Raw genomic sequence first — 17,013 nt, 5'->3', positions numbered from 1 at the left:
TTTTTTAGATTACAAAGATAATTCTATTTAGTTGACTCTTGTCATTGTTGCACCTCATGGTTATGTTGTACATTAGATGTATGTAAAGAGGGTGATTCTTCATGGGGATCTATAATATAATATTTAAATGAAAAAACCATGATGATCTATGGCCTTAACAATTCCCTGTGGACCTAGTATGCCAAGAAAAACTCCTTTCTTCTTTCTATCACATTCTCTCAATGCCATTCTAATTTGAATGCATGTGTTATGAGATAAGAAGATTATACTCTCTTTTTAGCTATTTATGTTTATGTTTTGATTGTCATAGGGAACACCTCTTCCATTATTGAGAGAATCAAATATCGATTTGTTTAGTAAATTTTGCATGAATAGAATGGGTGTGCTACACTACTTTCTTGGGATTGAGATTACTTGGTCATCTTCTAATATCACTATTGTGCAAAGTAAGTGTGCTCTTGATGTCCTCTTGGTTTTCATATGGTTAATTGTTAGCCTACATTGACTTCCTTTTCTTTTGAGGAGTCAAACTTGAGGCCAAGCGTTCCACTCCCTTGGTTGAATTATAGTTCCCTTGGTGTTTCATTTATAGATGACATCATTTTACACTTCATGTACTAGACTCACAAGATTTATTGGAAAGAAATTGAATAAATTATTCACTACATATAGCTCACTCATAGATACAAGATTCATTATAGAGTATGAATAAGATTAGATTCGATTAGATACACAAAAATTGATTAGGATAATGATCTTGATAATTATTAAGTCTAAATCTAGCTACAAATTTCAACTTTGTTCCAATCTTATTTGTTCACAGAGCAAGAGGCAACATGTCATCTCTCTCTTGATTTTCCTTTTTTATAAGTATTTAATCATCTAACATGACAACCAAAATTCTATCCAAATCTCAAAGAATCTAATGCAGAGGGATCAAAGATGTTAGAAACAACTCAAAACCATTCCCCAAAAGTGCTCACAAGATTCCAAAGGGAGATCTTTCTCCCAACTCAACTTGCCTACTCACCATCCCTTCACAACTTGACAACAAATGGCCCAAACTTGAGTGTTGACTCAAAATGGATCCAAAATTCAAGGGCAGGCTGCTAAAAAGTGTTTTTGCACCACAAAAAATACCCCTCAACCATTGACATGAACCCTTTGGCCTATTTCTTCAATACTTCCTTCACAACCATAACACTTTCCTAGTAGGTCTCCAAATTGGGTTTTGGGAACATAACATTTCATAAAATGATGATAGACACAAGAAAAAAACATATTTAGATACCCATTATGGCTTTTTAAAACATATCTCAAAATATCTTTAGGTCACTTTGGACCAACTCTTCCAAAACAGGGCTTCTACGTTGTCCCACTAGGCCAATTAGACCACTTTTACAAAGAAACCTATCTTCAATGTTCTCTTCAGTTTGAAAACTCTACCCAGACCTAATCCATAGGCCTCAAATAGCCTAAATGACCAGGTTTCAAGGCTTAGAACTTCCACTAAGTCGCCATCTTGGCAAACCCTCATTTTTAGCCCTTCCTATGAGGGTTTATTGGAACCAAGGCCTTCCCACACTTCCCCAACATCCCAGGAACTTTTAATTTGGTCTACACATTATTCATGGACTCTTACAAGGTCATTAAAAACAAGGTTTCATTAAACCCTATCATCAACATCTCTCTTATCACTTAAAAGTATGTAACCATGTACTCAATACATCACCATACAATCAATGAATGACCTCCTCTACTCACAAAGCATTAAAAACATTTAATTTACATATTTTTGGGCCCATTCCACTTAGTTACAGAAGATATATTGGGTGGAATGGGCTAGAATCATATTTTTACTTACAAACCCTCTATCCAGATTTCACGGACCCATAGACAGTAAAATCACCGTAAAATGCTTGAAACTTAATGAATTTACACAAAATAAAAAATAGTAGATTCTCAACTCATCCAACCATCAATTACAAGTGTTAATGGTATGGATTCAGGACATACAAGACTATATTGAGGTCTACTACATAGGTTTTACCAGAAAATGTAGATAAAGATGTATTGATATGATGACTTCAACATACAATCTTCATTGTCCAACTTCTCCAACCTCCCCACTTGACCTTTCAAGGTTCCTTTATATCCTTCTACAATATTTTCAACCAGATTCAACTAATTTTTAAACCATATAACTATTGGTTTTACACTTTGACAACTTTACATGATGACAACTTTGTACATGACAACTTTAGCAACTTTTGTTTGTTGCTTACAAAAATTCAAAATGATTTGAAATAACCTAAACATGCCTAAAAAGAGGTCAAATAGACCTCGGAACAAGATTACATCAATGAATTCATAATTTGACATACTTGACAACATTGTGACAATATTTGCCCATATAGGCCTATTGAACAACATGACCCTACAATTGAACTCAAACACACACAAATGGTTCATAGAGCCTTATTTAAATACATTTAACATGAAATGGGACTCAAAAATCCAATTGGCCTCAAAGAGGCATATGACCAATTAGGTGCTCCTACACCAGTTGCCAATCCAACATCAATCAACCAAACACATTGAAATCCGCATGCACTTTCTTCAGGGGTTGAAACAAGAGTTGGTCATTGATTTTTGCTATTGTACCAGGATAAAGTAGGTTATATATATTGTCACCCAACCCTTTATTGATAAAAATTATCTCCATCAATGAGATCTCTTGATAGGGTCACCATACATCATTCCTTCAAGGGCGTGACTTAGCCATACTTGCTTCATCCTCTCATGGGGGTGAGTTGTTTACCACTAGGTTTTATCCTTCTCTTACATTTTGGATGGCCTTTTTTTGTACTTGAGTACCTCATCAAGCCTTCTAGCCAAGACTCATATTTTGCATATTTTTAATTTTTCTCAAAAGTTTCACCTAAGAGGGGGTGTTAATGTGAATAAGGTATATTTTCTAACTAGTCTATTTCCTATCTAGTTCTCTACTTAGGTTTTTATACTTTTGGTTAAGTTTGCCCAAGGAATCTTTCACTTTATCTCATATTGGTTGTGTTTATTAGTCTCTTGGGAATTATATCCTATAATATATACGGACTTACGACTTTCATAACAATCATGGATATGATATTCCCATTGAATAGAATATAACTTATCATAATTTCTAGTTTTTTGTTAATTATTTATTTTCTCTCATTTGCATTATTGGGTGGCTTTATGGCTAAATATTTTTCAAATATATAATGATTTAAAGGGTGGGTTTTCTAGTGGGTATCTAGAGATCAATTGTCATTCAAAGTAGTTTGGGGTAAAATTTATTCTATCATTACGTTGAAGGGCATAAAGGCCCATAGATCAATTGCCAAATTGTTGAAATCAAAGTACTTTGTCATAGGCCCTTAGGAAACTTATCTTACCTTGCCATATGAATTATAATATACAAAATATTCAATAAAGAATATTTTCTACACAAGAGGAATCTTTTGTAGGCCCTAGTATTTAAATTATAAAAATCTATTTTTTGATATATTTTTTATATTTATGAAAAATTGCAAATATTTTTGGGTACATGGGGTACTTGATGTTAGGATAAGCTATCATTAACTTTTCAATCCTAAGACATTTTTCATGTGTCTTCATGTTCCTTGGAATAGGTTGGATGCCTAGAGGTCATGAGAGGCTAAAATCTTTTCTACTTCTCCATACTACCCCTTTCACTAGTGTGGACACCTTGCATGTCCCTTGTAGATTTGTAAGATGCCATTAAGGACATTATATCTTCTTTGATCATATTTCCATCATATTTGTTGTCTCTTCATCTTTGGATATTATTCTACATTTATTTTCAAAAGGTTTTGGCTTGTCACTTTCTTCTCTCGGGCCTGAGATCCCCAATTTGATTGTGACGCATCTTAGCACCAACATGGTGACTCTTGAGTAGTTTCTAAAGACTTATATTTAAAATTTTGTTCATTGATATTCCTTTCAGTAATGGGAATATATCATGCATACACATTTGTATTTGTTTTTTCCTAAGGGGAGAATGTTGTTCAACAATTATGTATACTCTTTAGTATTTAATGTTGAAAATCTACCATTAGAGCAAAAAATTACACCTTCTTGGGGGATTCATGGTGTATCTTCTTGTCTCATTATTTGGGAAGTTTCCCTCTATTTTTTATTTAATTTTTTTAGGATGGGAGGCAGGGGGTGGCATCTTTATCAAGGAAGTTTTTTCGTCATATGGGGTTTTATCCTTCTTAGTTCCTTGTGGGACACATGGTTACATATTTGTTGAGGCCCGTTTTTTCTTTCCTAACTACCTAAGTTATTCTTATGGGCATGCAAACACATGGGTAATAGGGCATTTTTTTATTTTCTTACATTTTGTTAGCTACTTTATTGCATTATATGCTCCTAGAATACAATAAGCTTGCTTAGATGGCCATCTAGTTAGGTAGATTGCATTTGCATAATCTAGCTTGTACCTCCCTAATTTTGTGGAGACAATGTGCACATGTGGCTACATGTCCTATTATCACACATTGGTTGTACATTCACTTCTATCAGTGGTGTATCTTATAGATACCCACTTATAGCTCTCATTTGAGCAATCTAAAATCATTATTGTACATTTGCACATCCTTTGATAAAATAGAATTATTGTCTCCTTTTTCTTTCATTGAAGCTCCTTGATCTTGGGTGACTAATTTTAGACCAATCTTATAACTTGCATAATAGAAGCTACTCATTAAACAACTTTTCTTTATTTTTACAAGTTCTCTTGGAGCACATGCCAATGGTAATCACAATGATATCTACCAAGGTCCCTTGTTTTTAATAGATGTAATATCATTATTATATCTAATTATTTTCTTTACGTGCATATGGTAGAGTAATTGTCTACTTTAAGATGCATGCTCATTTTATGATTCACATGCACCTTAAAGAGGGGGGGGAATATAATAATGCAATTTACAAAAAAACATGCCAATTCTCTTTTAGATCCACGATCATTTTTAAAAATGACTTGATAAAATTACAAATCAAGAAATTGTACATCCCTAGACAAAATTAAGCATGTTCCCCTATCTATTTACATGTTCCCACCATCACTAAGAAACAAATTATAGAGGCACTTTTGGTGCATTCCCACATATTCAACCACACCTTATCCATTTTACATACATTAGAAATATCTTTTTTTTCATCCTTGGTTAATCTTGTAGATGTATGATTGATCTCATGTTTATAGAGTTGACTCCAAAATTCAAACATTCAAATCTCAAAAATCATCCATCTCCCCCCTACCACCTCCAATTTATTTCCCACCACAAGCTAACTCGGTACATGTTTTGTACAATTTATTGCTATATAGTGGTATTTAAAAGAATTCAATGTGCATTTGTTTGTCTTGGAACATCAAGAACATTTAAGGAGCATTCCCCATAGGAATCCTTTCATTTAACTTAAATCTACTTCATTATTCTCACAACAAATTCATGACTAGAGATTGTTGTCCTTAACCATTTCTACAATCATACAATTGGCCTTTCAAGGTTGACCCAAGAGAACTTGACCTTAGTGATACTATAACATTCCTAAGGTATTTCTAAATACCTCCAACCCTCATCAATTAGGGAAGAGTAGACTTCAAAGTGAATTGAGCAACAGTGGAAAATTCATCAAATCAAATCCACAAATCATGAGACAAACCTATGCTTATAGGAACAATCCAAATTTGTGTAATGGACCCAAAAATATCAACATTTTTACATGAGAGTCCATGCAACAAAGATCAAGGATACCAATCTTTCTATATTATAACATCAAATACACAATTTAACAAAACGATTCATATTAGCATACTCTACATATTACTTCTAAACTTAACATTTAACATTTGAACTCATAATTCCCAACAAAAAATATAAATTGATCTAAATTTGATTTTCACTCAATATGAATTCCATTAAAAAAAATCATTATTGATTAGTCCTTTGTTTCTAGATTCCACTATGTAAGATTTTGTTTGCATCAACATTTTAGATCCCACTCCATGATCCATCATTAAAATGAAAAAATTATAAGAAAAATAATAATTTCATGTATATTATCTTATTAATTTTTCGTCTACCCCTCACATCTACTATAACTAACTAGACTTTTTTTTAATCTTCAAATTAAATTATAAATTATAAAAAAAAAATTAAAAAAATTTACCTAATACCACTAAATAATATAACCCCATTAGCTTCCCTCTAACACATAGAAGTGACATCCAATAAAATTACACCTCAAAAACTTTAACATTTACATTTACTATGCTCAAAAAAACTTTAACATTTACATTTACTATGCTCAATGGTTTGGCCAACCATAGCAATCAGGTAAACAACGACCCCTTTTACTTTAACATTACAAGTGATATAAGACAACCAATTTTATGGTATTTTTTGGGTTTTAATGGACTGAATAATTCTATAAAAAACTAGACTCAAATGATTAGAAAAAGAAATATATGAAAATCTTATCCTTAACCATTGTACTATACCTTTAGCCACTCTTTTCCATGTAGTTTTAATTTTTAATACTAATATACACACATGTGATGTAAAGGGATATAATATTATTCTTCATTATTGAAAGCAATAGATGCCCATGGCCACAATAAACAAATTTGTTTCGTATCAAACTTAAATTTCAGCTTGACAATCCCAACAATTCTAATTTATTGACATGGACACAAAAGTCAAGTGCCATATGTGTATCCACTCATATATATCACCATCAAGTTTTTTTGTAACTTATAAAACTATAGGTACTTTTAATGTATATATTAATATTCCGCCTACAATTCCATTAATTGGTTGAGGAGATTGGAGGACTATTTTTCATGATAAGATAGTTTTTTCAATTAAAATTTTGAAAATTTAAGTATCTTTAATTTTAAGATGTGACCACATCTTTAATAATCATTAAAATGCTATGAAATAAGCTAGAATAAATTAAACCATGAAAACATTGTTAAAGTCGACATGACACGTGTCGTTAAAAAAGTCGAGGTCTAATCTAGATTAGTAAGTGCATGGCACAATCTTCCTTTCTGTAAATAAAAAAATCCATTCCATCCAAAATGAAGTGAGATTACAAATCCAATATGAAAAGGTAGGGTGAACCACCCTAATAACCCTATGCATGTAATGTAATGTAAGGAACTATACTTTTCCATTGATTTTTCTGTCATGGTCATCTTGTCATGTCAGCTACAAAATTCCAACCACTCCACACTATGGTATATCATATCATCATCATCATCATATATTATTTGTACTTTTTAAGTACAAGGTTTACAAAGAATTTGGAGCTGCACTTGGAGACAGATCAGAGACATTTAACTTGGGAATAAGAGGGGGAGGGGGAGCTCCCACCATTGGAGGATGGTGAGAACACTGATAACATTTAGCAAAAAGCCCAAATGTGTTCACTTGTCTCACAAAATTAGTCATGCTCGCCCATCCACCAAATCCAAAACCAACTATTAGTACCCAAAACACCACAAAGAGGTTCACTAGGTATATTGCTATCCAACTTGGTATGAAAAAAGGTGGTTTCTCCACAGCATTCTGCAAGAAAATTTTCAAACACAATGTTAAAACAGTAATAATTCATATAAGGAAATCTTGATTGGGGTCAATGGTTTATGAAATGAGGAATCAAATCTTCATTTCTACAGTTCATAATGATTATTGAGGTGTGTTTCTGGATTCAACTGTGTAGAATTTATTTGCATCAATGTTTCTGATCACTCTCCATGATCTATCATTAGGATCCTGATGATAGATCATGGAGTGTGATCTGATTTATTTGCATCAACATTGCAGATCACTCTTCATAATCTATTATCATCAACGTTTTGGATCACTCTGCATGATCCATCATCATGATCTTGACGATGGATTATGGAGTGTGATCTGAAATGTTGATGTTTATGGATTATGGAATGATCTGAAACGCTGATTGCAAATAAATTCCATGCAGTTAAAATCCAGAAACACGATACAACAAAACTTCGAAACTTGATTTGGCTGTAAATCAGATTAAGATAGTGAATAAGACATTAAAGGTAGAGATGTATTTCAGTCTTCCACTTTTTCATTTATGCAATAGAATTACACATCTAAGTAAAGTATTATAAATAGACAAGATGAAAGAGCATGCTTTTATAGTAGGTTGTACTGACCTTTCTTGAGAGAGAAGTCCTGTATGTTAACATGTGAGCCAGGGCAGGTATAATGTAGACTGTAAAACTGACCAGAAGTGCACCAACTGCAGAGTTGATGGGTCCAAAGAATGGGAAAATGATGGCAAGAAACCAAATGGGAATCACAACAGGCAATCTGGCAAGTGCCCTCCTCAAAATGCTCTTTGCATCATGCATTCCAATCACTTTCTCCCATACAAAATACAGGGGAGTACATGCAAACCCAAATGTAATGAACTGCATGCAGGCAATGCACACACAAGTCCACTTTTTAACACATCATAAAGACTCCAGAAAGGGCAAAATCAATGTGAAAAAAGCTTAAAATTTTGGATAGGTGAACATTTGTTAAGTTTTTCTTGTTTCTGACCTGATGAATGAGCATGAGAACGACTGCCAGGTCACGCCATCCTGATCTTGGTAGTAAAGAGAAGGCATTTGAGTGATCCAGCAGCTGATCTCCAAATGCCCAGTACACAGATATTGCAGAGGGTAGAGTCAGTGTAAGCACATATAGTGTTGCAAGCAAGTAGATTGCCTTGAATTTCTGAGGTTTCCACATGGCATGCATTATTTCCCTGTAAGAATTAACAAGAAAAAGAAATATTAACTCTATACAAACGGATTTTGTAGTAATGCGAAACTTTGTACAAACGGATTTTAGAATTTTGTAGGAATCCTAAATCGCTGTTAAAAGATAGAACACAGACAAACAACAGTCAACCAATAAGAAATCAAAAGAAACAAGGGGATTTTGAAAAGCACCCTTAATGTTGCAATGTCCTATACACTATCTTACAAACCATTGCAATACTTTTACAGCTTGAAGAGAAGTTAATGGCTGCCCACTTACACTGTCACTGCATGACCTCCAAAAGTGTAGAGGATATTTGTAGCTCCAGTGAAGTAGAGAACCATTGTAGTTGGAGCAGAATGCTCCACTCCTTCTACCTATATACAATGAATATGTAATGGACTTTAACAAACAAACAAAAAATATATGTATTACAAATTCACATAACTTCCACAAAGAATTTGATAGAGAACCTTACAAAAACATACATTAAAATAAACCAGTATTCATGAATTCTATCCAGGTTCACAATATAACATTGTGGATAATGCAAATTTCTGACAGTTCAACTTTGTGGAATTAAAATAAACATATAAAATGATCAATTAAAAATCAAATTTTATTAAATAATTATTTCCAAAATTTTAAATTAGGCTTTATATAAATTTAAGCTAAACTGTCATAAAGGGATAGGAAAAATATCTTTATTTCTATTCAAAAAAATTGAGTAAGTATTGATGAAAAATATATTGATTATATTTAAAGAATTAATGGAAGATATTTAATTAAATGTTCATAAAGTTTATATAAATTTATTAAGTAAAAAAATCAAATGAAGAATTAATTTAAAGATATTTATTAAATGATATAAAATATTAAAATCATTATAACTAATATTTATTTAATTTTTTAAAATTAATTTTATTATATTTTATCTTATAAAATTAAGATTTTCATGTTTTAACTATAAAAGAGTTTGGTGAGGATGAAATCAAAACTCAAAACAATTTGGTCTTGTAATTGTTCCTCAAATTTACAAATTTAGAGTAGAAAAAATAAATTAATGATGAATTTTTTTTTCTTAAAAAATAATTTTAGTTTTTATTCTATTTATTGAATTCTTAATATTCTACATAAAAGGTTGATTGAGTAGTCTCACAAACCTTAATACTAAGGGTTAGGGTGATACACATCTTTATAAGAAAGACTAGGTAGAGTAATTTGGACTAACTACTTTACAATTCTTACATATTAAGAGTTGAGAAAATATCCCAAAAATTTATATGAAAGATAAAACAAAATAATTTATACTTATAAAGTTGTTTTGTTCCTTGTCTGTTGTCACTAAACATTAAAGATATGATGTTACGTATAATTAGAATATTAATTAAATAAAACAATTTAATAAATAGTTGTATTTCAATCTTAACACTACGAGTGAAAATTTTAATACTACAAAGTAATGATATTTATCAAAGATATGATGTTTTCTCAATTTCTATTAAAAACTTTAGATGTTTCTAGATTAAATTAAGTCGCAATTTAATCTAAAAATATTTAGACTAAAAATATTTGTTAAAAATAAAATTAATTTAACTTAATTTAATTTGTGATTGAAAGTAATGATAAAAATATTGAGAAATCTTATTAAAAAAAAAAAACCAAAAATTGATTGAATTCTTATCCTTCAATTTAATTTTTTACCATTGAATGCTCTTAAAGAAACTTATTTCTATATAACAATTTAACTATAATTTGCTTAAATTGCTCTCCACGGATTAAAAAAATATGAACAAATCAAAACAAAATGATTTCATGCTATACTAAAAGGAATTTAACTGTAATTTGCTTAATTGCTCTCCATGGATTAAAAAATATGAACAAATCATAACAAAATGAATTCATGCTATACTAAAAGGAATTTAACTGTAATTTGCTTAAATTGCTCTCCATGGATAAAAAAATATGAGCAAATCAAAACAAAATGATTTCATGCTATACTAAAAGGAATTTAACTGTAATTTGCTTAAATTACTCTCCATGGATAAAAAAAAGAACAAATCAAAACAAAATGATTTCATGCTATACTAAAAGGAATTTAACTGTAATTTGCTTAAATTACTCTCCATGGATAAAAAAAAATATGAACAAATCAAAACAAAATGATTTCATGCTATACTTAAAGGAATTTAACTGTAATTTGCTTAAATTACTCTCCATGGATAAAAAATATGAACAAATCAAAACAAAATGATTTCATGCTATACTAAAAGAAATTTAACTGTAATTTGCTTAAATTGTTCTCCATGGATAAAAAATATGAACAAATCAAAACAAAATGATTTCATGCTATACTAAAAATGCAACTGTAATTGATTAAATTACTCTCTTGAAGTGCTAAAACGATCGATGCATGCACCAGGAAAAAAGGGACAATGCATGTTCCACAATTAAAAGATCCCCTAAATTTCACGATCTTGAACTTAAAATACAAGCTTAAAAGTAGCTTTTTAGTTCCTTGTGATCATGAAGCATTACCTACCATCCAACCTAAAGTTAGAGTGCTTTATTTATCATACCTGTCCATGGACGAGAGCAGCAATGGTTAAATACCAAGCAGTATAAGTGGTCATTCCGAGGCCTAAAAAAGACCAGAGCCTATAATTATGGAAGGAGGGTATGAACACTGTAGTTGCACAGCAGGCCCCAAATATATACGTCCAAGTACGCTTGTCCAAGTGATCATTTATGTAATAAATGTTGCTGAAGAAGAAAACAACAATAAAAATTCAAAATTTATCATTCTTGTTGGTTTCTGTCTTGAAGTCAAAATTCCCAATCAATCCAATCCAATCCAGTCCCATCAAATCAAATCAGTCAATCAATCAAAGGCCAGCTTACCTTGCGCAGGCTATGAGCTGTATGACAGATCCGAATAAAAGGAATGTACAATTGAAAGCCAGACCTACTGCTTTCCAGTACGGGCCCAGAAGCCCGTCCAGCACTTCGAACCACTGTGTACCACCAAATTATATGTCACTGCCTTTATTATCCATTCCTCATTAGTAGGCTTAGGTACCCATTTCATTTCATTTTAGTTTTAGAAAGAATTCATCCAATTTTGTTTTTGTTTGAAATTTTGAATGCATGAATGAAAGTTTTTAATAACATCTTCGAAATCAGACAAACAATTTATGAGATCTAGATGAAAGACCACAACAAACAGACCACCAACACACTCTCACATTGGGTTCATGAGATCTTCCATTTCATAGATAATAGACAACCTAACATAAAAATTTGAAACAAGCAGACCAACATTGCGCCTACTTAATCTCCTTTCATCGTTAAATCCAATCCAATCCAATCTAATCCAATCCAGCAACCTAACATAAAAGTTCGAATCATACACACCACCAACATTGCGCCTACTTAATCTCAATTCTATCACTAAATCCAATCCAATCCAGTCCAGCATTGTGGATTGTTAGAAAACATGCTATGTGGGTATTGTGGGTTGTAAGAAAAATATGCTATGTGGGTACGGGGGTATGTGGGTGTTACAGTTAAATACCTGAATGACATGGTTTCTGAAATTGAAGTTTTCCTTCTCCTTGCGTGTACGGTACTCGACGTAAAGAACACTGATGAGGTACGCAGTCCAACTTCCCATTAGACCGTAGAATATTTGGAAGAGTATGCCAGACACCATTCCCAGTTGAGAGAAGGAATAGGGCAGTGTTAAAAGTACCTGCGCTACCTGTTATCCAACAAACCTCTTTCAGTCTCTAATCATAAACCACTTCCATACATAGTACAACACAAGACAATAACGATAAAAACAACAGTTTTGTTCTGAATCAAAATCCATCTAGCAGAACCAAAAAAAAATAGGAAGCTCTTCCATCCTAACCAACCGTACAGTAAACATCTCTCCTAACCAACCGTACAGTAAACATCTCTCCTGTTAAAAGATTACAGAGAAGATTTTCATAGTTTATGCTAAATTAATGTATGTTTCTGAATTCAATTGTGTAGAAATTTTTTACATCAAAGTTTTCATACAGCTCCCCTACAGCTCCCCATTCTGATGATGAATCATAGAATGTGATTCAAAACGATGATGGGATTAAAAGATGAGCTCTGTAGATAATCTGGAACATTGGGTAAAAACTAAAACAGAATGTCTGTTTTAGCCCAATCTGAAGAAACATTTTTTAATTTTCTTCCCGATTTCGCCCATGCCCGGAATCTAAATCAATTGTCTCGCCCCAAAACATTTTCTACTAAAGAATTATACGGAGAACTGTGATTTCTGTGTTGTCAGCTTTATCGTACAAACCCAAATGAGTTTCCTAGATAACAGAAATCTAGTCCAGATTACGAAAGATTTGAAGCCGCAGAATCAACCATACACACTGATTACCTACAGTAGGTAATAAAGATTGGAGATTTCAAAAAACAAAAGAGATCAACAGTACTTCCCTTCCCAAGCACGCAGTTTTTTTTCCCAAAAGTTTTCCTTTTGTTTGCCAGTATTTTTTCAATTCCAGAAGCTTTCTACACCGACAACACTTTTGTTTAGCCATATCAGTTGTGAGTAAATCTACTTTACTAACTAACTGATACCTTTGTTTCCATTAAACTGAAAGGCAGGATTTATCCAGAGCCAAAAGTGGTATACAGGAAGAATGAATAGTAGTTATATCCTTCCGGACTGAAAAGATAAAAAGTGGGATAAATGATGTGATTCAACAAGAATTCTCAACCTAAGAGTATTTTTCTTCTCTAGCTCTCCATTCTGATGATCATAGAATATGATATCATTCACAATGAGAAAAAACAAGAACACACAGTCAATACCAAAAACTGAAATCACAAACCTAATGTCTATTAAGAATTCTCAAGACTATTGTTCAGATCACACATCCCATTGCAAAACATCCAAGAAAGGAAAGAACAAAGTGCTCAAAAGTCCATTAAACAGAAGCTGCATTTCATACTAGTCTAACCAGTCAAGCATTCAGTTCAGAGATTAAAACTTTTGCAATGCAAGCCTGAACAACAAAACTCCCAAGAATTTGCAGTTACTAGTAGCATTACTAATTTGCAGTTACTGTAGTAGCATTACTAATGGGTACTCCTGATAATGTGTAACGGCGACTACCCAGTAGAGAATTGAATAATGAATGAATGACCTGATTTGAAGCACAGCTGAACCAGGCATCATAAACAGATCCACCATGCCAGAACATCCTCTTAAAAACACCTCCTTTGAAAGAAGCATCATTCTCAGTGTCTATTCCATCTGTATCTTTGCCTTCCACTTCCATCTCACTGTAATTTGGCACAATTGCTTCCTCAGCTTGCTTCTGTGCCATCATGCTCTCACACCCAAAACTTTGTGAGACTACTACTACTAGGAGCAGCTCTGAAGCTAATTAATGGTGGAGAGAGAGAGGGGGCAAAGCAAAAATATAGGTATTGAAAAGGAAGTGAAAAATAATGTGGGGTAGCAAAGCTGATTGTAATACAGCAGTCAGTATGGTGATGAGACGGAACGGTACTTTGAAGAAGCACTGTAGAAACAAACGGGTAGTGACTGGCTGTATTTAAAGGACATCTCCCACTGACTGACATAATAGTGAGCAATACAGGTAGATGATTACACCAAAAAGAAATACACGGAAAATAGAAAGATACTGCAAAGATTTTTTTCCTTCTTGTCCCTCCATCCGATCTTATCTTAGTCATGTGTAAAAGAGAGTCAAAGTTGAAAGGGGATGGGGGATAGGGCTTTTTTCAAAAGAGAGGGAGGCCGGGGGGACCATACAGGCTCACTTGATAACTTTTTGTGTGATCCAAGGCTGTTACATCATTGCTTGCCCTCCTTCCATCTACATCTCCTATCAGGTCAACTCCTACATGTATCATGGATTGAGAGGCATATGAAGGGTACATTTGAAGGCAGACCCAACTTGGATCTTGAGCTAGGAACTCTTTATTATAGCTCAATTATGGAGTGTGATCTGATGGTGGCTTATGGTATATAATTTGATTATGTAGTTTGATTTGACGAACGATTATGTAGTATGGGATATAATTGGATTATGTAGTTTGATTTGATGATTGGATGCGTGGTATGGGATATAATTGGATCATGTATAGTTCGGTTTGATGATTGATTACATGGTATGAGATATAATTGGATTACATAGTTCGATTTGATGATTGGATACGTAGTATGGGATATAATTGGATCATGTCGTTGGATTTGATGATCAATTACGTGGTATGAGATATAATTGGATTGCAGTTCGATTTGATGACATGATACATAGTATGGGATATAATTGGATTATGTAGGTCGATTACATAGTATGAGATCTAATTGGAATATGTAGTTTGATTTGATGATTGATTACGTAGTACGAGATATAATTGGATTATGTAGTTCGATTTGAATTATGTAGTTTGATTTGATGATTGATTACGTAGTACGAGATATAATTGGATTATGTAGTTCGATTTGAATTATGTAGTTTGATTTGATGATTGATTACGTAGTACGAGATATAATTGGATTATGTAGTTCGATTTGAATTATGTAGTTTGATTTGAAGATCAATTACATAATATGGGATATGAATGGATTATGTAGTTCAATTTGATGATCAATTGTGTAGTATGATCCACAATTCAATTGAGAAATATTCAAATTGTACCATTTAATTAGTTAAAATGTTTTGTTTTTTTTCTTATGAATGGATCGTAATTTTTTTGGAGTCTAGAGTTCTGGTACTCATTGTTTTAAGCTCCAGGGAGGGTGAGAAAGTTAACTAAGTACTTCTTGTTCAAAGTAGATGTCATTTTGAAGATTTGAATTTTACTTTCCAACACTTTAATCATTTGATCTCAAGTGGTTAAACATTTGAAAAATAGATTTAATTATTACACTTGCATATTTTATATTTGTTTGGTTATAATATAAAATTTCTTATATAGTGTGATATCATTTTATGTTATATAAAAAAATCTTATATGTGTAAAAGAGATTGTTTGGTTTTACTCAATCTTTTGTGACTAAGAATAGGTCAACTGAAACATTTGTAGTTATTAATATTTGTACATTAAATTTTCTTTATATCGGTACTAGTTTTATGCTATATTTTAAAATAGTTTTTAATTTGAAATTTCTATTGATGTAATATAAATTATTATTTTTGTTGTTCATGGCATAGTGCGATGGTTAACTTGTGGCATTGTTGATGTTGCTACCAAGGTCCAAACTTTCATTGGGCCATTGTGATTGTGGAGATTGTACTCATGAACGATCCAATGTGCTCATAAGCTTGAACTTTAGCATTAAAATTGTGAGTGTTTGTGTCCTTGTTGTGTTAATGCAATATGTTCATGTCAAGGATGAGGCCCCCCTTTGTGGCCTCACCATACCAAAATAAAAATTCTCATAGTACACATAAATAAAATAGTTGTATTAATATTTATAAGTGATTTTAAATACATGAATAATTGTTATTGAGTAATAAGTACTTACCTTATCATTCACAATTACAATTTATTTATTTTATATAATATAATAATGTTGTTATAATAATATTTTATACTTTTATTAAAATTCTATATCAATAAATTATTGCTTGTATAATTACTAAAGAATAAAATATTATTATTAAAGATAATTATTGATGCACCTGTTTTGTGTATCTTGAATGTAAGAAACTTGAGTATATTAGAAAATTATGAATTTTTAAAATTTAAAATTTAAAACATATATTCAACATTAATGTTAAAATACATCTAATAGAATTGAAGGATTATTAATTTATTTTATATTGAACAAAGCAATTTATAATGAATAGGAGCTACTAAAAGGTATGAAAGAAAAAATAAATCAACCTATCTAATGATTGATTGTTTTTTTAGAAGGATTATAAATTAATTGTTGAGGATGATGGTATGTTTTTATTATATCATTCAATAAGATTTAAATTGGTAGAAATGTGATTGGACAATGTTTAATTTGTAGATAAATGGTAAAAATGTCAATCCATGTACAATTTAATGATTTTCATCTAAAAATATCTATATTAGCAAAGGGTTATTATCCAATTGGTTGAGTAATAATCATAAGGTT

General features: G+C 31.9%; 1 protein-coding gene across 1 annotated transcript; it reads right to left on the bottom strand.

The window, feature by feature from the left end:
- Positions 1 to 7,093: 7,093 nt before the first annotated feature.
- On the bottom strand, positions 7,094 to 14,499 carry LOC131028885 (auxin transporter-like protein 4). The gene is made up of 8 exons (XM_057959261.2): positions 14,057 to 14,499; positions 12,433 to 12,618; positions 11,760 to 11,872; positions 11,438 to 11,621; positions 9,138 to 9,235; positions 8,655 to 8,862; positions 8,264 to 8,521; positions 7,094 to 7,646 (listed from the first exon to the last, which is right to left on the bottom strand). Exons 1-8 carry the CDS (start codon positions 14,240 to 14,242, stop codon positions 7,371 to 7,373), a joined length of 1,509 nt encoding a protein of 502 aa, XP_057815244.2. The 5' UTR covers positions 14,243 to 14,499; the 3' UTR covers positions 7,094 to 7,370.
- Between the last annotated feature and the right edge of the window lie 2,514 nt (positions 14,500 to 17,013).

Source organism: Cryptomeria japonica, chromosome 8, assembly GCF_030272615.1.
Source record: "Cryptomeria japonica chromosome 8, Sugi_1.0, whole genome shotgun sequence".
Taxonomy (NCBI): Eukaryota; Viridiplantae; Streptophyta; class Pinopsida; order Cupressales; family Cupressaceae; genus Cryptomeria; species Cryptomeria japonica.
The sequence above is the reverse complement of the archived record's forward strand: the minus strand, read 5'-3'. Positions and strand labels throughout refer to the sequence as shown.